The sequence below is a fragment of the Stigmatopora argus genome, chromosome 10 (genome assembly GCF_051989625.1).
Source record: "Stigmatopora argus isolate UIUO_Sarg chromosome 10, RoL_Sarg_1.0, whole genome shotgun sequence".
In the NCBI taxonomy this organism is placed as follows: Eukaryota; Metazoa; Chordata; class Actinopteri; order Syngnathiformes; family Syngnathidae; genus Stigmatopora; species Stigmatopora argus.
Window position 1 is genome coordinate 13,023,716 of NC_135396.1, and position 26,800 is coordinate 13,050,515.

General features: G+C 37.9%; 1 protein-coding gene across 1 annotated transcript in view; it reads right to left on the minus strand.

Moving 5' to 3' along the window:
- lsamp (limbic system associated membrane protein) overlaps positions 1-23,678 on the minus strand; it is an 89,684-nt gene extending 66,006 nt beyond the window's left edge. The window contains exon 1 of the mRNA XM_077612108.1: positions 23,211-23,678. Coding sequence (XP_077468234.1) covers positions 23,211-23,274 — 64 coding nt within the window. The 5' untranslated portion in view covers positions 23,275-23,678. The remainder of the gene's footprint in view (positions 1-23,210) is intronic.
- Between the last annotated feature and the right edge of the window lie 3,122 nt (positions 23,679-26,800).

A 26,800-nucleotide genomic window follows, 5' to 3' on the forward strand; every position in this document is an offset into this window, starting at 1 on the left:
GTGTTTAAGGATCAAATTAAAATGAAGAGAATAGATGTATATTAAATTTCCTGATTTTCCCCCTTTTAAATCAATAATTGTATTTTTTAAATCATATTTTTCTGGGTTTTTGGTTCAAAAATCATTTTGTATAATCTAAAAATATATATCAAAAGCTAAAATAAACATTGTTTTAGATCTATAAAAAACTGAATATTCAGGGATTTTAATCCAGTTCTTTTAATACATTTATATAAAAAAAGTCTGACACCCTTGCCATAGGGTATTGAGCTTGTGATTTTTTTGGCAATAAATGTTGCAGCCCTCTGTTACACTGCACATAGAGAAAGAGTGTATTCATAGTTTTTTGGTTAGAATAATTAGTCAAAGCTAAAATACTAAGCTCAGAGTATCACCTTGAATTTGATGATTACGTGTAACAGAAAGAGGGTGAGAGAGCATTGTGAAAAGTGAACGGGAAAAATCGGCTCTTTTGAATCTTTAATTCAAAGCTTATAAGGTCTGCAATAATGGTGGAAATGGAGCAACAACTCAGCTCCGTCATGCCTTCAAATGTGCTATTTTTCCTGCTTAATCGAATATTTAAAGAGGTCAGATGGCCACAGTTTGCAACAAAAAAGCTGCTTTCTCTTTAGCATTTTGCCTTCATGCTTATAGCCTTATAGCCCTATGTTTATCAAATAGCCTACCATCGGTTTTTCCAAAGAGGACTTAGTCCACTGCAATCAGGAAGGTCAAGCAAAAGTGGATTTTATTTTTTCATCTTTGTAAATGTATTGACATTTTATTATTATTTTTTTAAAGGTGAGTGTTTTACTTTCAGTCCCTAATAGAAAAAAGTTACAATTGGTGTGTGGCTCCTAGTACAGATGAGCCAGATACTTGTGCGAAATGCTTATCCGTGTAAGGATAATGCTTTTTTTATTTATTAATTTTTTAATGTATGAGCATAATGAGTAAAAATATGCACAATCTGTGCTCCTTTTGAGAATCCAACTAACTGAGAACTGACAAGCTCGGCGCTTGCTTGCTGCTCTCTTTAGAATACTAATCCTTCCTTAGTTCTTTTTTTAAGCTCTTATATTCCGTGTTTAGATTGTAAAGTGACATGTTTTGTTACGTAGGTGGCTAACACTCTGCATTTTGTTTTACGTGGGACAGCTGGACTCTGTATCAGTCTTTGCCTCGACTCCATTCGTCTATTTATTTATTTATTTTACCGACTGCTTGCTCTATATTTGGTAATCTAACTTAACTTTGTACTTTTGAAAACAAGAGAGTGAACAATGGTGGCTTATTTCCATTTTTTTTTTTCATTCGTGGATGCTTACATAAATCACCAAGTAGTTATAATGACACTCATTCCACCTCCAACATAAAAAAAACAATCAAATTATAAGTAAAATATGATGGATTCTGCCAAACGCTACCATGATGCAATGCAAGAAATCTAAATAATGATGTAATAAAAGATATGCTTATAAATTATATTGAATGCTATTCAATTTTTGCCCTATCCCCCCAAAAAATGCTTAAAAGTATAATCTATGAGTGCGTGTGAGCACGTGTATGAGGAGTGACATTGAATGACTTTGCGATGAGGAGAAAAAGAACAAATGTGGGAGGAGGAAAACAGAAAAAAGCAATGCCCAGATCAAGACACTGGTAACTGTGTGTTTATGGAGGCTAGGGAGGAAAAAAACTAAGGGAAATGGCAAGAGCTTTAGAAGGTAATACAGAAAGAGACAAAGAGCAGAGCAGAAGATAGAACATGTCTAAACACCCACTGGCAGTTCAGCATAAATAGAAAATGAAACCTTGTAGTATTAGAGAAGAGACTTTTGGTGCACAGATGATAGTCCCTGTGTGCAATACATTATAGTATATGTATTTGTATTTCTGATGTATTTTTGTAGTGGATACACAGTATTGAACGCGTACAATTGTGATACTAGAGGGTGAAAGCTATGAGGAAGAGTACCGAGTCCCTACTGGCTACCTACAGTCCACAATGAATTAATCAGCCCTGATAAAAAATAAAGAGAATCAATGCATATGACTAATATACCTTCCAAATTTCAATTTTGACCTGTCTACAGATAATGGAAAAATAGATAAAAATGATAGTGTAGGCATGCCCGGAAACACTACCATGAGCAGCAACTTGACAATTAAAAACAGTGTGGTGTGTGGAGGATACCATTCCGTGAAAAAACACCTTAAGCCCATTAATTGGTCGAGTGCATCAAGAGGTGCATCCAAACAAATCATGCCCAAGTGTCTCACCGTGGTGATCCTTGATGAGAGAAGCCAAAAATCACAACACAATAACATAAACATTGTTTGACGGTAGGGATTCGCAATTATTCTGAAAGGGCTGCAGTTGGTTCAGATATTTTTTAATGAGTGGTTTATGTGGAAGGGCAATGTTTTTAGTTTTTTTGGTTTTCATGCACATTTAACATCATCTGAGTATTGTAACTACAGTTGATTCATTTGATTTTTATCATGTTTTTATTATCACAGTTAATACTAAAAGACCAAATCACATAAAAGTTGATATTTGTGTGATAAAAGTAGAGAGCGCTTTCCACGTAAAAAAATAAAAAACACCTGAATATATAAAGGCCGCCTCATGGAGTACGGGCTTACTCGCCTGGCTTTGATGCTGGTAGCCGCGGGCTCGGTTCCAGCTGGTGGTGGTATGATTGTGAGTGCGAATGGTCGTCAGTCTGTCTGTGTGCCCTATGACTGACTGGCGACCAGTCTTGGGTGTAGTCTGCCTTTCGCCTGAAGTCAGCTGGGTTAGGTTCCAGCAGCCCCCGCAACCCTTACGAGGGTGCGCGGCACAGAAGATGAATGAATGAATATTTAAACAAAAATAAATGAACTAACAAAATGTGACCTTAATTTAATTAGTATGAGAATTTATTTTATACATTTATTAAAATCCTACATAATGAATAAATATACATATATACTCATCTCATCTCATTTACTGAACCGCTTTACCGGTTTACCGCTTTAAACCGGAGTACCCGGAGGAAACCCACGCAGGCCCGGGGAGAACATGCAAACTCCACACAGGTGGACGTGACGGGGATTTGAACCCAGAATCCCAGAGCTAGGAAGCCGACGCGTTAACCACTCGCTCCACCGGGCTGCCCTTACATATATACCGTACATATATAAAATCACATTTATCCTGCTTCTTATTCTGCTTTTGTGCCGAACCCCCCCCCCCCCCCCCAGCACTTCAATTCTACACTGGTTACAGATGTTCCCGTATACCATCCCTATATATGTACACTGACCCAGCGAACACCATGTTATAATGTGCTAGACTCCAGAGAAACTAATTCAGACCCTACACCTCAGTTCTGTTCGGCTCCACTAGATTTTGGTCTCGCCGACCCTTGTACTTAGAGAGACAAACAAGAGTAGAACACAGACCATATACATACAATAGGTCATTCTCAATTTGTAGAAGGTCCCTTTGTGTTTGATACTGTCCATGAAGGAAGATTTACCTGTGATAGATTCATGAATAATTAGTCATTTCAGATTCACAACACATTTGCGGGAACTGACAAGCAAACTATTAAATAAAGTATATGATTTGCTATATGAGGAAATGACAAATTTATATCTTGATGAGAGAAAACATTGCCATCTAGTTTGAGTTTCTAAAAATGAGATGATTTGTAACGTCTGAATTGTTTCACTATTTAATTCCCTGGTGCGTATATTAACTGACAGTGTGCTGTCAATAATCATCTGATTGAGTGATGACTTGATTAGTATTCATCAGATAGCAAGCTTTACACCACCATTTGTCAGATTCATTACTTTTGATCAAATTAAAACAGAAATGTATAGGTATTTAATAAAAACGACATGACAGTGGAAGTTTAAAAAGTGAATGTTTGCGAATTGATATATTTATCTCAATTTTCTCCTGTCAAAACAACTGAAAAGCCACCATCAATTCACACATCTTTTGAAAGCTGGATTTCATAATTAAATGCGATGTCACATACTATAGGTAAATATCATCTGTTCAAAAAGAGAAACCAGAAGGCACTTGAAAATACACTAAAATCATACTTTAAAAAAAAGTGAGGAATCCGCCCGTATCATCGATCATATATTTTTTCGAAGTAAATCATGCAACTTGATGAGTTAATTCACTACCAACATGCAGAGGGCGGGGATCAACCTGATTTGGTTGGTAAAAAAACACAAATTGCAGTAGTCTTAATAAAAAAGAGAAAACAGTTGCATTTGGCAGCAAAAAAAAAAGTACCGTATTTTCACGGAGCACCTAAGTCTTAAATTTTCTCCAAAATAGACAGGGCGCCTTATAATCCAGTGTGCTTTATATATGGACCAATACTAAAATTGTTATCACGATAAAACAAAATAAATCAGTCGATAGAGTACACCATCCTCTACAGCTCTCACAACTACGGCAAGCAGCCCCCGACTCTACTATTTTCCCGTAGAAAAAGTACTGCGCAGTGACTGCTGGGATATATAGTTCTTTTGTCAATACACCCAATGGATTGTGGCCTGGCGATCGACATCAACACAGCTTTACGAAGCATGGAAGACAGCTTTGGAATAGTTACGCTAGCTACTATTTGCGAATGGATTGAGGCCGGGCGATCGGCATCAACACAGCATTACGAAGCATGGAAGACAGCGTTGGAATAGTTACGCTAGCTACTATTTGCGAATGGATTGTGGCTGCCTGGACGAACGTATAAAACTCAGCGTTTTCGATGACTCATTTGGACAATTGTTCAATTCGGACACAGAAAATGAGGACTTTAATGGATTTGTGGGTGATGATGACGTGAGTACATTGTAAAATGGCGAAATAAAGTACAACCAAACTCAGTTTTGCTTCCGTTGCCTTTTTAAAAATGTGTTTTTAGTGTGTGGGTGTAGCGTGTATGTTTAAGCTGGTGTATGTTTTGCCATGCCTGGCTGCGTCTATAAAAACTGTGCGTCCTTTGTGTGTGTAAAATACAGAAATAGCACTCGTTACTGACACTGCGGCTAAAAATACGATGCGCCGTATAGTCGTGAAAATACGGTATTTTTAAACTACAGCTAACGGTGTGTAAGGTACCATCAATTTTACCCCCTCTCAGTTTACAACCAGCTCAGGTATTTAGCATTGCATTCTCACATCTAAGTTGTTTTGAGGAGTGAAAGCACCCCTTACGGTGATTGACCTCTCTGTTTGCTTGTCGCTAACTCCTCATGAGAAAGTGTGGGAGGTTAGCAATCTGTTTATGCACGGCAGATGCTTTAATGGAGCACTGTGTGACAACACGATGCATCGAGCCGATGGAGGAGATTGTTAACAAGCTGTGGCAGAGGCAACGTGTGAGTAGGACTTTCAAAACTCTGACTAATAGTAAGCGCACTAAGTGATGAAGCTATGTGCTCATTCCAAGTGTACGTCCTTCAGAAGATTCTATGTGGAGGTCTGAGTGAATGCAAGTGTTCCCTATGACCCGGCGATAACACAAAACCCTTCACTGGCATTTCAACGAGCAGAAAAACACTCAACTGAAGCCCCCTTCACCCCACTCTAACAAAGAAAATGCAAGAGGCCAATCTCAATCGTGACTTTTTCTTTGTCACCATGGTGAAAATGAAACCGAAACCAAGGGCATTCGCTCCGTGATTAACCGGTCATTTTGTGAAGGTGTTGTGAAGGGTCACAGGTGAGAAGAGATTGAAAGTGACCAACTACATTTAATACAGTTAGATGCATGCCTTTGTCTGAGCTCCTTTTATTATCCTTGTTATGTATTAGGTCTCACACAATATCCAGCCTTCTTGACCATTCCATCCATTTCGGTTTCTTGAGAGAATAATCCAATCCGTGTTGCGGAATCTGATCGGTAACTTAGATAGGGCACCTTTCATTGCACCAATTAAAGAAAATGCAATAACACGGTTGTCAATTCAGTCAGTTTGACAGTGTTGGTTGGTTATTTCATTCCTTGTGGTGTCATTGATTCAATTAGCTACATTAGGTAAAATACAATAATACATTTTACAAAGTACCAGCAATCAGTTTTTCAACCAGCCTTTAAGCTTGTAAGTTTAATATTTATTCAATAGTCTGGCGATTTTGTGCAGGTCGTAGAGCGGACCCTTCAATCAACGGATGGTTGGTGGTTCGATCTTGGCTCCTATGGCAGTTTTTCAATTGTCCTTGGGCAAAACAATAAATTGCTCCCGGTGCAGCAACACACTGTACTGGTCAGTGATTGGACAAGTGTGAGCCTGTAGAACAGTTTGAATACAGTGACAATTCTACTTATGAATGCTTCAACATACCAAGTTTTCAGGTTATGAAATCGAATGATATGTCAATTATTGTTCCAAGAAACCATATGTCCAACTTATGAAACATCAAAAGAGGCAAAGGCAAAAATATAACATGGAAAATCTGCAACACTTGCCGTAAACTTCACTTTATAGACACACCATGTAAGCCACACCATCGAGTCACACTCTTCACAACTCTTTACAGTCGGGGTGCCGTTGCACACACATCAGCCCTTGCGCCTGCGAATGTACCATGAGGAGCACCACGTGGCCACACGGCACCATGTTGTTTATGTGTTAGGTCTCACACAATATCCAGCCTCTTGACCATAACATCCATTTCAGTTTCTTGGGAAAATAATCCAATCTGTGTTATGGTGATGAGACAAATCCCTTCCATGATTGGATATTTGAACTAAGGTGCTTTCGGTTTGTTATTGTTTGGTCCGGTGTTATGGTATCATTGTAAGGACTTAACAACGTTCTTATTTTTTTTAACTCTTTTTTGCGTACCTACATACAATTTCATGCATGTACCATACGAAATTGGTATACTTTTATCATTACAAAAGGCTCTATAGTGACTAGTATTAAAGATTGATTATGGAACAAACTACTCTAATTCAATGAAAAATGTGCCTCCACTTAAGAATCCAAGTTAGGAAAAAACTTCTGTAACCATTTAATTTTGTACCACTGTATACATTTCGCCATTCATGTCATTTTCTATTAGCAATAAACTTCATCATTTATTTTCCTCAATCAACACTAATGGTTTTTATAAAACAAATGAAAATAACTTCTAAAGAATGTAAAAATAATAACTTTATTCTAAATGTACTGTAAATAACAAGACCACAGTGAATACTATACTGGTTGTAAATCGACTAAGGAAAAAGGATAGTGAAGGAAATTGGAGAATCACAATATTTTGAAATAAGACTGAAAGATGAGTAATTTAATATAATTTCTTAGTTGAGTGCACCAGGAAATGATAGGTAGAGCATTCATTTCACAGTTCATTCTACAAATTACTTATCACCTCTAAGTACTGGATCAACTAAGACGGATCTGTCAGATGAACAGATAGATATAAATGCTTAAGCACATTGATTCAATGAGAAATAAATTCAATTCATTGGCCGCTTTTTGTTCAACAACAGAATAATGTCACAAAACAAGCCCAAAACATATTCAGCCTAAAAAATAAAAAAAGCCAAAATCATGTATCTAACCTTGAACAATACATCCTGCTTCACTATAGAAAAACAATATTTAATTTTTTCATGATAATATTTTACTATTGCATTTTGGTTTTATGAAAATATAGATCCTAATTTTATGTGTCGCATGTCCAAGAAAATGCTTAGTATATTTTAGAATAAAAGATACACATATTACTACCCTAGAGGCATCACATTACAAGAGTTTGCACATTTTTGGTCAGAGAAGTTTATGAAATGGATTCTAATTTGCATTCAGAACGCCCATGTGCCCAATTTTCCATTGCAAGCAAAGGCAAAAAAGATATTTTACCTTCTGAGTAGTCCCCGAGATTCCAAATGGAGCAAATTTTTGCCAAGAGACTTTTATTGAAATGAGACTCAGTTAAAAAAAAAGAAAAAAAAGGAATCACTATGTCGCCCATTATGACAGAGCTCCTTTAACCTCACACCCACGATTGTATGCAGACACATACTCTCAAATAATTACACATTGTTAAGAAAAGATGAAAAGAGATGTTGCATGTCTTCAAATAATCAACTATAATTGTGAATATATAAACCGAGATGAGAATTGTAATTTCTACCCTGAAAGATAACAGGATGTCTAGATGAGGTAAAAAAGTTAGATCAAAATATTGCTACCATATTTTTCTCACGATAAGTGGTGTTTTTTTCCCATTCCTTTTCTGAACCGCTTATCCTCAGAAGGGTCTCAAGGGGTGCTGGAGCCTATCCTAGCTAACTACGGACACCAGGCGGGGTACACCCTGAATCCGTGGACAGCCAATTGCAGGGCACAAGGAGACGGACAACCATGAACGCTCACACTCATATTTAGGGTCAATTTAGAGCACAGGTGTCAAAGTGGCGGCCCGGGGGCCAAATCTGGCCCGCTCCATCATTTTGTGTGGCCCGAGAAAGTAAATCATGAGTGCCGATTTTCTGTTTTAGGATCAAATTCAAATGAAGATTATAGATGTACATTATATTTCCTGATTTTCCTCCATTTAAATCGATAATTGCAATTTTTTAATTCATTTTTTCTGTGTTTTTAGTTCAAAAATCATTTTGTAAAATCTAAAAATATATAAAAATATTTTCTATTTTCCACTTTAATATGGAACATAATGATTCAAAGAGATTTTCCCTTACTAAGAAATACAGCTCAAATAAACTCTTTTTAGATCTATAAAAAAACGGAATATTCAGGGCTTTTGATCCAGTTCTTTTAATCCATTTATAAAAAAAATCGATTGCGACTGTTCTCTTGTTTATTTCTATGGAGAACTCAGAATGAATGTTGTTTTTTCTGCCTCTTAAGGACCTTTTTAATGTATTTGTTTGACCTGTTAAAAATCACTTTAGTGTTTAAAGAGAAACAGCGTCCTCTCTCTTACTTGACTTCCCAACAGATTCCTTTCTTAGATAGTTGCATATTAAGCCTCTGGCTTTTAAAAAAGAAAATCAGGTCAAAATTTTCCATATTACGTATGCTCGAAGACTAGTTCCCTCCCCTAAGTAGATATCAAGCATTTGATGAAACATACTTGTTTCCACTTGTCTGTTCTATTATCCCTCGCTTCTTGTCTATTCATTCGAGTTGTTTCTTCTTTTGATCTCCTTTTGTCTGCTTTAGGTGATAAAGAAAATGGATTCAGCTTCTTTTCAAAAGGTGTGGGACAAGGACATATATTCAGTGTCTGGCAGGGTGCTCAATCTGATCCAGCTTTAAATGACTCATTATGCAGAGTGCATTGTTTAGAGGCATTGTCTATTTCCCACAAAAGGTATAGATAAAGAGGAGAAGCAAATGACTCATTTTTATTCAGGTGACAATGCCTAATAAAGCTCTTCTTTTCTTTTTCCTTTTGTAGTCTATCCATGTCTATCGTCCGTGTCAAAATCCATGGATTTTGTTTTCAAGTGGGACTAGAGTTAAGGAGTGATACAAATCAGTTTCACTGTTTTCAAGCAATAATTTTAGCATTTGGATGGATATGGGGAGGCGTAAATGAAAATGCCATTTTTTAATATGAATTAACTGTTAATCATTAAAAAATAATTTAGTTTCAAATTAAATCATTGGTAATATTAATATTTTAAATGTGTGTGGCTCCATTTTTTTTTACCTAGGTCTACAATGTCTTGTGTGTCTTGTGTCTGTCTTGCTACTGCAACCAAGTTTTTTCCTGAATACGGGATGAAATAAAGTTCTAACCGAACCTAACAACATGAATTAAGACATTGAATTTGAAATCACAGCTCTCCAACATATTGGATATTTAAGAACCTTCTCCTACAAGGTGAAAAATAATGTAAACCAACAATACTCAATGCAAGTTCATCAAGATGAAAATACAATCACTATTTTGACTCAACAGCACATTTTTAACTTAAAAGAATAACCTAAATTTTGGAAGTATTACCTTACTTAAGGGTAAGATATCATTCAAATTTGTATATTCATCTGAGGAATCCACAAATTTGGAAATCTGCGCAAGAACAATCAATATAAAAATATAATGCAATATATACAAAGTCAATCCCTACCTTATGCAAACAAATATTGAGGTGCCAAAAACATGATGTTGTTGTTATATATTCCCTGGGCAATTCATGTATTTAACCCAGTCTTGGTAGTCATGGACAATGGTGGCGACCATGTTGTCTAAATTTACACGGCCCTCCAACTCCTTATAAAAAGATAGTGTCAACAGATTTATGAGAAAATGTTGGTGTAAATTTATGTTTGCTATAAATTCAACTGCCAGATTTTAATTTCTAATGAAGAAAAAGGAGCAAACAAACACTCAGTGTCTTGTAAATAGTGGCTGGAATGTCTATGTGATGTAAACAGCTGATTTCCTGCCAAAACGAACATAGTCAATAGGCAGTCAGGGACAATAATATAAACACTTAGGCTGATTTACTACTAAATTTGTACGTGCAAAAATGGGCTAAAAGTTATTTGCTTACCCAGCAAGTGGAAGCTGATCTACTTACTGGCAACTCCCATGATTGCAACTGGCAAACATACTAAATTGCCACACAGCTCATTTAGCTAGTTTTGGGTGCAGTGGAGGCTCATTAATTCTACTATAACTTGCACATTATGATTTAGAAAAGCTGACAGGAATTTAGGTGATTTTTTGCGTTTAATAATGCACTTAATTGGCAGGTGCAAACCAAAACAGTCCACGAAACAATTTAGAACAGATATCAATGAGAGGAGATATTTTGGCATGTTTACTATTTCTGAAATACTACAAAGGAGAATTATTATGACTTATCTATTGAGTAAAGTAAAATTAGAATGTTTAAAGGCTTAATTATTAGCAGACAAGAATCAGTTATTTCAAACTCTGCATTTATGTCCCTTTGCAACAGTTATTGATATAATTGATCTTGCTGAGATATTTAGTAGTTACACTAGTACTATATGGAAAAAACTGTTGAGTATGGTATCTGAGTAAAAATGATTTATTGCAATATTGCAATACACAAATGAAATGCAAAAAATACAATACAGTTCTAAATAATCTGAGGCTAACTCGAGAGAGACTACAGATACAATATAAAATGATATAAAACAAAATATATCCCTCTAACTGTTTTTTGGCACATTGAACTCATATGGCATACAAAAACTGAGAACTAATTTATTTTTGCCTCGCTCTGATGACTTGCAAAGAATGGAAACTCAGCTGGAAGCATTTTCTTGAAAATAAAATAAAGTTAGAAAACAAATAAAGAAATGGACTGCGGTCAATAGTGTAATCTTCCTTAATCTATTTTTTGACCCAGCATCATCTCAATAGACACGGTCAGAATGTTATGGAAAACAAACCAAAATAAAAATGTACACCAACAAGTGCTAACCGATTATTTTATGAACAAATATCACACAAAGTACAACAATTCAAAATCCAATATCATTAAAAAAATATATATATATATCTTCTAGTGTCCATTGGTGATGATGGATATTTCTCAGTGAGACCTCAAAACAACCTGTCACACTTCTGCTGCCTAGCAGAGCCACAAAAATCGCAGCAACACATCCTGGAGAGAACGCTACTTTCTCACCTTATATTTTTTTTCCCCCAAGAGAGATAATTTACTCACTTGAAGATCCTTTTCCCACTTTTTTTCTCTATGCTTTCTCAGCAACCTTAGTGAAACCTAATCTAATTTTCTTTTTCCTGATCCTTCGGGATGTGACTACATTGCTCCATTCAGCCGCATCCTTTTTATGCTTTGTGAAAAATTATGCATTGTACAGTCTCTATTGTTGGCCTTGCATCATACAGAGCGCAGTGAGGTTGTACAGGGATAAAATGATATATTCTCCACCTCTAGCTCACGGATTACCAATATTTGAAAATTTCTTTATTACACCCTTAGTTTGACGTTACATCAATTTTCCAGTTAGAAATGGCACAATACAACACAATATATATTGTGTCAAAATTCCATTAACCTCTTATGACCTGGCATCCACATGTGTGGACATCACATTTTTGGTTGTCAAAGACTACAATGTTAAATTTTGGACTACAAGGGCCTGGCGTCCACATCATTTTTCTCAGAAACTACATCATCTAAAAGGAAAACTCCTTGTTTGAGGTCCTAATTAGCCTAAACATCAAAGAGAAAATAAAATTGCATGCCTTGCAAGAGTTTGGATCTAAGGAAGTTAAATCTAAATGATGCCACGATCAAATAAAGTATTTCAAAATGGCGTACTTGAGGTGGCAGCCTGCTTTTAGTCCTTGTTGGTTGTCCTTAATGCTACGTTTTGTGTTTTTGCTGCTTTTCTGTCTTTTTTTATTGCATTTGGGTATTTAGTTTTTTACCTACAGTTGTGGTCAAAAGTTTACATACACTTACACATACACATATATTTTTGACCCAGCAGATTTGATCACTTTTTCTGTTAACCCATAATAAAGTCATAAAAGAACCAAACTTCATGAATGTTTTTTGTGACAAAGAAGTATCTGTTCCAATCACTCTATCAGAGAAAAATCTGAGTAGTAGAAATAACTGGAAACTCAAGAGAGCCATGACATTATGTTCTTCACAAGTGTATGTAAACTTTTGACCACAACTGTAGTTCTACAATGTCTTGTGTGTCTTGTGTCTGTCGTGGTACTGCAACCAAGAAATTTCCTGAATACGGGATGAAATAAAGTTCTAACCTAACTGTTTTCAGCATTTCCCCATTACATGCATTATAGGAAAATATGGGTGCCTGCTGGTGGTGCCCATTTAGCAGAGCAGGCTTGCAGCAGTATAGATCCTCTTGTGGGAATGTCAAGGTTTTGAAGTCCCTTGTGGACACATAGCAATTTCAGCAGACATTATTGCTGGTGGTGCCATTTTGGCAAAGTGTGCTCGCAACAGTATTGTTTTTATGGATAGGACTGATTCAGCGAGATTCAACTCTAACTGGTTGATGGTGTGCTTGTAGTTTTTTATGTGTTAATGGACAGCAATTTTGCAAAGCCCCAATATCACCAGCAGTGTCAGATCTGTTAGACTGTTTATGATATGGATGTGGAGGCCTAGAGGGGATGGGAATTATTACCTTGGGGCATGGAGAAGATTTAAGCCAGAGCAGTCATTTGAAAAGTAAAGATAAAATGATTTACTTTAAATGGGACAAGAAAATGTTACATATATTTCTTCGTGTGTAACTCACTCGATTTGGGGGTTTTGCCATTATTATTAAAAAAAATAGTTTTGTGTCATATGGTCTGTTAACGTCTTTTAGTTCGACTGAAGCTATTGTGAAATTGCCAGATGAAATTATGTAGCGCATATTGCTTCTTCTATTTCGAATAACCTTGTGGGTTCCATTGCTTTTTTCCCACGACATTTTATCATTTGAATGCACATTATTCAAATTGATTCATAAATATTAATGCTGAAGTTTCAAATGGGTTGTGAAAAAAAAATTCAGGTGACTTTCTAATCTCTCAACCAAGGATATTAGTCAGATTTCAGTATATTGCTAGCATCTGAAATTGAAAAACACAAGAGGTAAAGCATTTTAATTGGCTGATACCCATAGGAGTGTGGATGGTTGTGAATCTTTGTGTCCTGCAAATTCTCCAAGGCGGTGTTTGCCTTTTGGTCAGAGCAGATTTAGATGGTGCCAATTCAGAGGCTGCCACAAAAATAATCCATGCAGAAAATGAATGTGTGTATAATGCAAACATCTGAAAACTCAAGATTGATCGAACAAATATCTGAAATTTTTGGAGCATCATGTGCTTGCTACGTAGATGCCGTATTTCGATGCCATGTTGTTTTATTTTTCCCGATGGATGGATTTCCATCTGCTGGTCAATTAATGAAAACAATTCTAGATGAGCAGCTGTTCTTCAAAGATTACACATTCACTGATTTGGGTAGTTTAGTGGAAGTGCCTTTTCCCCCATCTGTGTTCTTTCCATATCCACCTGCCCTTTGTGTTACACAAGGCAATAAATCCATCTGCCTATATTTTGCCAAGGAATGCGTAATGGAGCCACTTTGCATGCCGAAATCCTGCGAGTTACAGTCCCAATGATTCAAAGAAATATTCTTAGAGCAAAGTATATCCTGTGGACCAAGTTACAATTATAGTATTAACTATGTCTGCAGGATGAACCCTGAATTTCCGAATAGAATTAGCATCACCAATGCAACAGAAGCTTCTAAGTTGGAACCACATCAATGGTAAAAATGTTTTGATATCTGTGGAATTCTCACTATGGGATTTCTTGACAGTGAAAACATTCCATTAACTGAAAGTCTCACAAACTTAAACTACATAAATATGCAGTAGGAAAAGTACCAAGATGTTTTTAGGCCTTTATCAATATTTAGTTGCTCAAGAAGCTAAACATTGCAATGAAGCTGTCTTTTAACGTGTGCGGTCGTTTGGTCGCCGGTCTTTTGGTTGCCGTCTTTTGGTCGCCGGACTTTTGGTCGCGGTCTTTTGGTCGCCCGGACCCAAACAACGGGCGACCAAAAGACCGGCGACCAAAAGTCCGGCGACCAAACGTCCGGCGACCAAACGTCCGGCGACCAAACGTCCGGCGACCAAACGTCCGGCGACCAAACAAGGTAAAACAACACGGTCTATGCATCAATCAAAGCCAACAATGGCCCTGAGCAGTTTCACTGAGCGGACGTGTGAGTGTATAAGAGTTTGTATGTACTTGAGTTGTCCCCTTAGGAAGGGACTTCAGTCAGGGTCTTAACAAGTTCTCCAACAAAACACAATAAAAGTACGGGAAATTTGGAGCTTTTCTTTGGCCTAATAATTAATAGGGCATTAAGTATGACTAAATAATAATTCGCAGTTTGTATTTAGGGAATTTGAGCAACGATTTAAATGGAAATTATCAATAACCTTCCGGGCGACCAAATGACCGGCGACCAAACGACCGAGTACCGTCTTTTAACACACTTTTTGCGCTTTAATTCTACTACTGAACCTTTTCACACATCCACGACACTTGGGAATTTAGTTGACTTCACTAAAGAGGCAAGAGTCTGGCAATCTTGAGACTTTTGAATGTCATTAAAATTAATGACAAAGATAACGCACGGCTTCCATTTGAAAATGCCATGACCGTAATTCCACTGGAACCTTGACTTTGTCATTCAGCTATGCCCACCAATTTAAGACTGTTCAAAAAGAGACACAAATTGTTCGCAACCTGAAATCCAGGGACCACTACCACATCAACAGAAACTGGTGTTTTATTATACTATTATACTTTATCATACTTTAATTGTCTTCAATGATTTTCCACACCCATGAACACACACTTTTGAATACCAAGTTAAGACATAGGCAGCATTGGATTTACACCATGTGCAAGAATAAACATCAACTGAACTTGAAAAAAATAATGTCGGATGTCTGCAGCAAAAATCTGATCAGGAGGATATTTTCAAGGTAGTGTGTGTATTCAATATGTTTTGTAAAACTGCATTGCCTACGATTGCCTGGCATGAATTCTACATGCAGATTGTGGCATCGTGGGCGGCCCGGCGGCTGACTAGTTAGCGCGTCGGCCTCACAGTGGGAGACCTGGGTTCAAATTCAGGTCGGTCCACCTGTGTGGAGTTTGCATGTTCTCCCCGGGCCTGCGTGGGTTTTCTCCGGCTACCCCAGTTTCCTCCCACATTCCAAAGACATGCATGGTATGCTGATTGAACACTCTAAATTGCCCCTAGGTATGAGTGTGAGCATGAATGGTTGTTTGTCTCCTTGTGCCCTGCAATTGGCTGGCCACCAATTCAGGGTGTCCCTGCCTCTGCCCTGCACTCAGATGGGATAGGCTCCAGCACCCCCGCGACCCGAGTGAGGATAAAGCGGTTCAGAAAATGAGATGAGATAAGAGAAACAAAACATTCACATCTGTTCATCTTCATTGCTGATTTATCAACAACATAAAACATCGGTACTGACTGCATGTCTCCTTAAGTGGAATAGCTATTATGTATAATAAGAAAATGACTTAAACTCGCGAAGAGGTTCAGAGCCAAAGAAAAGTGCAAATATACAATATACAAAATGGAAGGACTGCCCAAACAAACAAAAGGCTAGCGCACATGTGTCAAAGTGGCGGCCCGGGGGCGAAATCTGGCCCGCCGCATCATTTTGTGTGGCCCGGGAAAGTAAATCATGAGTGCCAACTTTCTGTTTTAGGATCAAATTAAAATGAAGAGTATAGATGTGTATTAGATTTCCCGATTTTCCCCCTTTTAAATCAATAATTGTAATTTTTTAAATCATTTTTTTCTGTGTTTTTAGTTCAAAAAATCATTTTGTAAAATCAAAAAATATATTTAAAAAAGCTCAAATAAACATTGTTTTAGAGCTATAAAAAACGGTATATCCAGGGATTTTAATCCAGTTCTTTCAATCAATTTATAAAAAAAATCTAAATATTATATCTAAAATGGTCCGGCCCACGTGAAATCAAGTTGACGTTTTAAGCGGCCCGCGAACCAACCCGAGTCTGACACCCTAGGGCTAGACTTTCATGTGAGGATTTGTCAGTTCCAAAAAGTGCATGACTGCCATTTGGTCACAGAAATGGGCATGATTGCCAAGACTATTCCTACTGTGAAAATGCAGTGGGACAAGGAAAAAAAAGTGATACAATTTAGCTGTTGAATTGCAGCATAGAAGAGCAAGAGGAGAGAAAATGACAAGGATAAGATGGAAAAGGATGAAAAAAAATGATGAAGTGGGAGAAGAGAAGATGAAAATGAGGAACCGGAGTGGCTTATGAAAGCACTCCTCTGATACAATGTCGCATCAAAGAAAATGGTCAACCCATTCTGCAGTGAAGCAGGTACAGTAGCTGGTCTAAATATGAGAGGATGAAACAAGACTAAATACAGCTGGGGAAATAAAATGAAAAAAAAAAAACATTCCAAACAAGCTTGTGGTGAATGAGTAAAATTATACTCATGCTCATGCCACAAAACGCTCTTGGCAAATTGCCCAGTTAGACTGCACTGTGACTGGATGTACACATTGATTTCAAACAGTGCTTAATTTTCAAGTCATAAATTGCCGGAACAAAATACGTATGATAGGCCAGGGATGATGAGTCTCACGGACACTTTCAACATGTAAATGCTCAATTGCCATGCTGAGGGAATTACATCTAGTTTTGTGCAGGATTTTGCATTTAGGGACTGCGACTGCTGTACTGGCTTGGAAATCATTTTATAGTGAATGACAAAAAGACAGTTAGCTATTTACTGTCATAATCGAAATGAACGAGCAGAAGCATACAGTATTGTCATCTAAATAATGTAAATATACACCGTTAATACTGTAAAGCAGGCATCCTAAGATATTATGTACAGCAAAAATATGCTATTTATCTGAGCACCTATATTATACATGGTTATCCTAAATTAATTGGGCGATACGGACGTTCACATGCCACAGGGCATCTACGGACGTACAAACGCCTACAAACTTGAATAAAAATTATGTATTCCAAATGTTTGACACAAGTCCACACACTTGTGCTAATCCTGAGCGGTGTGTCAGCTGGCATTTTCTGTGCAAGTGGGAAATGAGCTTTGACAGGTATTACTACAGCACACACACTGAATAAGAAAGTAGTGCCAGCTTTCATGCTAGAAACAGACTCAAGGTTAAAATCCTTTGTGGTCTAAATACATACGAGACAAAGGAAATGACAGGCAAAATAGACAGACAGAAAGATAGCTAGATTTCACATTATCAAAACGTTGTGAGACAGACTGTTAGATTTCTTTTTATTGCATAAGCTGAGTAGGAGGTTTTGTCAAAGGAGCACTTCCAAATCATGACAACATGAAGTGCATTCTAATGGGCACAACTAAAAGTGTATCATCATCAGTGCATCATTAACTCACAGAACTGCATAAATTGGACACCATATTAAGCATGTTTCCCCTGTATAAGGCGCCCATACGTGTCATAATTACTTTAAGAGACATGTAGATGGGTAAAAACAAGCCAATTTATATTTTACACTGCTATGCAAAAGCTTCCAACATGTTTGCCACTGGTCATTTTGGGTTGAGTCTCTTGCCTAATGATATATTATTAAGAAAGGATACTATGCATGTTACTGACAATAGTTATATGTTCATGGGTGCTCACTATATTTACATAATACGACCTTCATTGAAATACGGAAGTGTTTCCTTTTATGGCAGGATGTGCTTAAACGTGTACTTTAAAAGCAATTGTTTATTGCCGGCTTAGTAAATTTCTTACTTTATTAGGTGACTATTAAGAGTCTAGACCAGTGGTTCTAAACCTTATTGGAGCTACCGAGCCCCACCACTTTCATATGCGCATTCACCAAACCCTACTTTAGTATAAAATAAAATGATTTTTTTTTCAAATTCAAGATATATAAATTCCCCGCAGCACTGATTGCCCAAGCAATGTCACGTGATCATCTGCAACCAGTGATGGTCAAGCAGAGCACGTTATCATGTATGGACATGATGTGCCGATCTGTCTTCACCTCCGTGGCAGAGGCTCCACCAAACCCCTGAGACCGACTCACAGAACTACTAGGGGTCGATCGAAGCCAGGTTAAGAACCACTGGCCTAGACCCACAAATGACTGTTGAAAAATTGGAAAGTAAGTAGTCATAAGATTTAGGACACTCTCTGAGACTCCTTCACAGCTACAGTAATTCCTAGAGATAGTCACTTATGTTATCCATGTCTTTCCACGAATCTCTGATTCTTGCAGTCATTATTTCCCTTGAAAGCAACACATCACATAAGCTTCTAAATTACAGCCTAGTGTGATTATCTGTTTATGTGGCGCACGAAGAAGATACATCAGGGCACATAAATACTCCTCTTACCCCAACACGCAAGCCCAAAACCTGATACTACTGTTATTTTAAACTAATCAGTGCCTCATACTCTACAGTTCCATTTAGAAAAGCTATCAGCCACGAGATTCCATATCATCTAAATTCACTGTGCACTCTTAGTTAGAGTATCTCCGTGTGAAAATAATATTTTGTAAATCAGATCATTTGTTATTTGTTAATAGTCAATTATGTATTGGATGAGCATAAATGTGTACGAATTGTAATTGAACTGAGATGAGTGGCAATCTACATATGATTGTGTAAACCCATCCCTCTGCAATATCAAAATGACAAGACAGTGGGTTCATAGCTGTTATCAGACTGAAAACAGCATAATGGCGCAAAAAAATGAATCTTTTCAATTTCACATCCACATAATTAGTTCATACTTTCAGTTACAAAAGGGCTTAATTTGAGCTTTCAATGGTGCCACGTTTGAGTAATTATACCGTGTTCAGCTATAAAGAAGGGATGTGTAGGGAACTTTGTCAGTGTTTTTACAAGACACTGTATGCACACTGTAGCCAGAGCCCATGTAGGAAATATTGTACCATTACCTGAGGCTTTGGGACAGGTACAAAAACTTGAATAAAAGAAGACCAAAATTATTCCAAATTATCTGTCAGATAGCTGTCCTTTTTATTGCTTTCCTTGGCACATCTGAGCGAGCAAGTGTGCAGGGAATCAGAGCTCCATAACCAAAAGGTGAAGAAAAATACGAAAATCTGAAATAAGACTGATAGACTGAGTCATTTTTGGGGGGGCAAACAGGAACTTTCATTTCGGGGAATCACTGAAATGCACGGATAATCTGTATGGCAGATTAGTGGAAATCTTCTTGAGGAAAGAAAGGAGGATGGATTTTGTGTAGAAATAGAGAGGATTTTTGGTGATTACAATTATTTTATTGGAATTTTATGAGGTTATTAGTAACGTTTTTTTGTATGTGTTGCAGCTATAGCTGCAGTAAAAGTTTTATAGCCATAAAATAATCATTGGATTGATTCAGACGGAGCCTTACTCGAGGCCTAGGTGTGAAATGCACGGCTTGCCAATAATAATGGAGTGTGTGTAAACAGTCTGTAGAATTAAATCTTTTACATTTAGAAATCTTTATAATTGTGAATTTCCTGCACACATCTTGGTCTGTTTTCACTTGACGTTTTTTTTTCTTCAGAAAGTACAGACTAATGGTGTCTCAAGAGAGCCACTTGTACCCAGAAACACACTGCCCTCACACAATGGACTCCAACTGGTCATGTAAACCCTGATAGTCTCCAGCATATCTACCAGAGAGCAAAAATCCAGGATTTTCAGTACCCAAACCTGTCATGATATACAATATGTAAATTAAACACACAGTAAAAAAAAACTTTAGGTTGGTCATTTTTCCAGCTGTAATTTATCAGCACGTGCATAAGTAAATTAGTGTCAAATGGGCACTTTGTTGGCCAAGACATATTCATATCATGATAAAATTTTGGATCGAATCAATACTTTCTTACTAATGTAATATATGTTCTACAAATACATACATATATACTTATTATTATTTTATAAGGTTGGTCTGTTTTATTTTAAGTGTGCAAATGTATTGCATTTAAAAGGGTGGATTATTAGGAGATCTCATCACTACATTAGCGGTTAAATTGTTTTTTTTTTCCTTTTCATCATAATATCATATAATGGCAACAATTTATAAAATAGTTTTATAAATACAATTTATACCATTCATTGTGTAGCATTTTTTTTTTTCATTTTTACATATACTAAAAATTTCAAATCAGATTATGTCGGTGCAGGTATGCCATGTCACTACTTTGAAAGCCAAGCTTGGAGTAAGTATACATTGACTGATGCGCTCAACAAATACTGGTAGAGTCAACAATTAATTACATTGAATGTGTGCAAAATCTCCAGTTCATTGAATGCATTAGAGCACGTGTATCAAAGTGGCGGCCCGGGGGCCAAATCTGGCCCGTTGCATCATTTTGTGTGGCCCGGGAAAGTAAATCATGAGTGCCAACTTTCTGTTTTAGGATCAAATTAAAATGAAGAGTATAGATGTATATTAAATTTCCTGATTTTCTCCCTTTTAAATCAATAATTGTAATTTTTAATCTTTTTTTCTGGGTTTTTAGTTCAAAAATTATTTTGTAAAATCTAAACTATATTAAAAAAGCTAAAATAAACGTTGTTTTAGATCTATAAAATACTGAATATTCAGGGCTTTTAATCCAGTGCTTTAAATCCATTTATAAAAAACATCTAAATATCATATCTAAAATGGTCCGGCCCACATGAAATCGAGTTGACGTTAACTCGGCCCGCGAACCAACCCGAATCTGACATCCAGCATGAGTGCGCACAATTTTTTTTGCTCCAAGATCTACTTAACAAGGAGCCAATCTCCCACAATCTACATTTTTTGGGAGGCCACCAACAAAGCTCAGCTGTTACGTATGTTGAGAGTAAAGAATTGACCAAGTCAAAATTATCTATTCTACCCATATATTTTCATTTATTCATTTTCCCTATCGCTTATCTTCACAAATGTCGCGAGGTTGTACGTGTTGCCTAGGTAGTCCCAAAAATGGAGTAGAAGGGTAAATTATCTTTATAGTCACTCTCATTCGAATGGCAAAATGAACTGGACATTTAATATGTCTAGATCCTTAAAAATGCATACTTTTTTACATTAAGAGCTTCTGTGCACACATAGTAGGTAACAAGTAACACACATACATGATGCCAAGAAAGTAGATTCTCCATTGAAACTTCTCATCTCATCTCATTTTCTGAACCGCTTTATCCTCATTAGTGTCGCGGGGGGTGCTGGAGCCTATCCCGGCTGATTCCAGGCCAGAGGGAGGGGAAAACCTGGATCGGTGGCCAGCCGATCGCAGGGCACAAGGAGACGGACAACCATGCACCATCACACCCATACCTAGGGGCAATTTAGAGTGTCCAATCAGCCTACCATGTTTGTGGAATGTGGGAGGAAACCAGAGTACCCGGAGGAAACCCACGCGGGCCCAGGGAGAATATGCAAACTCCACACAGATGGACTGACCTGGACTTGAACCACGACCCCAGAGCTGACCAATTAATCTTCATCATCATCATCATCGGTACACGGTCGATTGGTCGCCGGTCTGTTGGTCACCCGGAAGGTCAGTGATAATTACCATTTAAATCGTTGCTCAAATTCCCTAAATACAAACTGCAAATTACTAATTAGTCATACTTAATGCCCTAGTAAAGCTAAAGAAAAGTGCAAAATTTCTCAGACTTTTATTGTTTTTTGTTGGAGAACTTGTTAAGACCCTGACTGACGTAGCTTCTTAAAAAGGGACAACGCATGTACATACAAACTCTTATACACACACGTCGGCTCAGTGAAACTGCTCATGGCCATTGTTGGCTTTTATTGATGCGTAGACCGTGTTGTTTTACCTTGTTTTGTTGCCGGTCTTTTGGTCGCCGGTCTTTTGGTCGCCGGTCTTTTAGTCGCCGGTCTTTTAGTCGCCGGTCTTTTAGTCGCCGGTCTTTTAGTCGCCGGTCTTTTAGTCGCCGGTCTTTTAGTCGCCGGTCTTTTAGTCGCCGGTCTTTTGGTCGCCCGTTGTCGCGGTTGGGGCGACCAAAAGAGCGCGACCAAAAGACCAATCGACCGCACACGAACATAATCAACATCATCTTGATCATCATCGTGATCATCATCACAATAGAGTAGTTAGCTGGGATAGGCTGCGGCACACCCCACGATCCTTGTGAGGATAAGCGGTACGGAAAATGAATGAATAATGAATGTAACATTTTGGTAGAGATAGGTCCAACTCTTATCAACTCCGCAGAGATAGATAGATATATAAAACCAACTCACACGATGTCCCCCCAGCCTACAATGTAAACCTCAAATGGAGTGCGCATGAATCTGCAAGTCTATTCGCATCACAGTCACGTACACAAACACACGCACCCAACTTTGCAGCTCCACATGATGTTATCCAGAATAAAGTCTGCGCTTTCACCCCCGCGACTTTCTGGCAAATGCTCCCCATCATCCGTAGTCACTTATGCACGAAATTAACTCGCCACACGCCCAAAACACAATATTCAAAATTGATCCCTCTCCAGCAGTATTACATGCCCCGTTAAAATGCCAAGAAATCAAATACGTATAGTAATTGATTACAAATCAAAAGGTTTTCTTACCTTGAAATCCAAAGAGGAACACGATCCCGGGAATCCACACAGTGTGTATCCACAAGTAAGCCATGGTGTGTGCACTGGTGCGGTCCCGAAAGATCCACGCTCAACTCCACACGAAGATGATCCGTCCGCCGTGTGTAATTTCCAGCAGAGGAAAAAGCGCAGCAATCGGAGCCCAGAGCAGCTGAGAAAGAAAGCCCAACTGGACGTGGACTGACTTTTGTTCACGAGATATTGGCGACCTCTAACGGAATCGGGCTCTCTGAATAAATTCCGTAGTCCTTATCCGCGTGCTCGTGGAAGTGTTCACTTTCATTTGGTTCGTCAAGCCTTACATAATGTAATCATCAGGTCATAGATAAAGGTCTAAAACCCGATAGTTATTGCCTAAAAGTAGGATAGAGAATTCCAGCATGAACTCGAAGACGCGTCTTGAGAAATCCCGATCGACGCTTGATTTGATAAATTGGATGCACGTTTGCCGAGACAGGAAGAGGAGACGCGGATTAATCAAGAGTCAAGACATGTGTGAAAGTTTTTTTGTTTGTTTGTTTTTTACCCTGCAGAGCAATAACTGTTTCTTCAACAATGTTAAGAACTAATGTATATAATATAATATAATATAATAAATATAATATTATATTTTTTTTCTAAACCGCTTTATCCTCAGTAGGGTCGCGGGGGTGCTGGAGCCAATCCCAGCTTTCTCCAGGCCAGAGGCAGGGGACACCCTAAATCGGTGTCCAATTAGCCTACCATGCATGTCTTTGGAATGTGGGAGGAAACCGGAATACCCAGAGGAAACCCAGGCAGGCACGGGGAGAACATGCAAACTCTACAGAGATGGACATGTCCTGGATTTGAACCCAGGACCCCAGAACTGTGAGACCGACATGCTTACCACTCGCTCCACCGGGCCACCCATATATATAAGTGTGTGTGTGTGTGTGTGCGTGTATGTGTGTGTATGTGTGTGTATGTGTGTATGTGTGTATGTGTGTATGCGTGTATGCGTGTATGCGTGTATGCGTGTATGCGTGTATGCGTGTATGCGTGTATGCGTGTATGCGTGTATGCGTGTATGCGTGTATGCGTGTATGCGTGTATGCGTGTATGCGTGTATGCGTATGTGTGTGTATGTGTGTATGTGTGTGTATGTGTGTGTATGTATATATGTATGTGTATATGTATATGTGTGTATATATGATATGTGTGTACATATTCTAGAGAGAGCGAGAGAGGGGGGCTGGAGCCTATCCTATCCAACTATGGTCACCGGGCAGGGCACACCCTGTATCAAAGGTTGCACTCATACCTAGGGACAATAAAGAGTGTCCAACCAGCCTACCGTGCATGTTTTTTTAAATGTGGGAAGAAACCGGAGTACCTGGAGAAAACCCACAAATGCCTGGGGTGAACATGCAAACTCAACATAGTGAGGACCAGCCAAGTAGTAAAAATAATGTTTCGTAAATCATGCATCTCATTTGTGTGCTCAATAAGAGAACAAATAAAATTAAACTTTGTAATTTAATGTACATTTTAACTCTTAAATCTTTGCTATTAAATGTGAAAATGAGTAGGAATTATAGCTCTGATGAGGTAAAGTCCTTATTATGCAATAATTTTCATTGATGATTATGTTTAATGAAGACAAATGTAATGCATTTTGTGGAAAATGGTTTCTCATTAACTTGCACCATTAATACATTTGCTGGAAACAATGAGACATGAGAAGGATTTTAACAAAAAGGGAATAAAGAAAAGTTTTTTGCTAGATCGGTATGTTTTATCGACTGTAAAATTCTATTTAGATAAAAGCCTAAGAGATCCATTGCCATTCATTTCACAGAATGGGGCATGCTAAAGTCTTACAGTAACCACCAAAGTTCGATGAACCCAACTGCCATGGATCTTCATTCAATATTAATTTTGATCTTTATCTGATTTTGTCCTCCAGCAAAACCTAGCATGTAGCGTGTAGATTCAAGCAGGCAAATGTGGACAAGGATCAGAAAATATGGATTCAGTCCAATACATCTCCTTGTGCACATATTAGCATAGTGATATTTGAATACAGTGGGGAAATTTACAAAATAATAAAAGACCAACAAACTACAAAAGTACACTGCTGTAGTATTTTTGTAGGGAAAAAAGTTGTTGTTTTTCTGCTTTCTACTAGCCAAATTTATTCACACTAACCTCACTCTGTGCCAAGAACAATACTACATAGTGCTGATTTTCAGCACCATGGACAGAGTAACGAAAATACTGTATGATGTACCCACTGAGACATTGATTGTGTATTCGTACATTCATTTAACATTACTAAAGGCAAAGTGCCACTCAGTGAGTCCGTCTTTTAACGTGCCAAACACCTGATTAGCAACCATTTTAGAGTGCAGTCTGACCTTTGCCGCAAGACAGCTTGGATAGGTTCCAGTTCCCCCTGACCGTCAACAGGATACACAGTATTAAAAAAAAGATGATGATTCCAATTGTATATATCGTGGGTCTGCAGTGTCTCAGTCTCCCCTCGAGAGTTTGAAGCCCTTAAAAATAGTCTACCAAAACTGAACGCGCAACATTGGTTATCCGAATAATGTTTTGAATATTTTCTTTAGCCAAATCTTTATTAAAAAAATATTTTCCAAACCACTTATTGTCACAAGGGTTGTAGGGGGTCCTGGAGCATATCCTAGCTAACTACCAGCATTAGATGGGGGACATCCTGAATCGTGGCCAGCCAATCGCAGGGCACAAACAGACGGACAACCATCCTTTCTCACATTCATACCTAGGGGAAATTTTGATTGTTCAACCAGCCTACCATCCATGTTTTGGCTGATGTGGAAGGAAATCGGAGTACCAAGGGAAAACCCACACAAGCCCATGGAGAACATGTAAACTCCAAGCAGTGATGACCCAGCCAGGGTCAAAAACTCCACCCCAGATTTATGAGGCTAATGCCATCGACATCATGAATAATTAGGACATATTTAGGAAAACCCATGGGCTGCAATCTCTCTTAAAGATTTTGATATTATTTTTCCATTACATTGGGTATGGTAGAATGTATACAACGAACAATGTAGTATGCTGAGTTTAAATTAGTTTCAACTTGGAATACGGCAACATGCATCAATCATTAGGAAACAATATTTGGCTCATTTTTGACAAATTACCAACACAGACATTACCATTGAACTTGTGAATGTTTCCTGGAGGAACACCCATCTAGGTCACAAATAGAAAGTTAAACCTATGAAGATTGAGAGGTGAACTTAAGACCTCTCTAAGGACTACTCATTTTGCAAACAGCTGTGCTGGTCAAGCTCAGGAACTCAATTATGATGATACTTGGTTGGATTGAGATTCTTGGGATCAGGTTTTAGGGTTAATGCAATAACATCATACACTCAACTGAGCTCACGACAAGACACTTAACCCCATTAAAGTATGTAAACAACATTACATGATAAGCACCTCTACAAAGAGATACTCATAAGTACTGTATAATATAACCCACATGTGACTGTTTCTCAACCATTCAATACAAGGAATTTGACCAGAAACACATACATTAGATAACA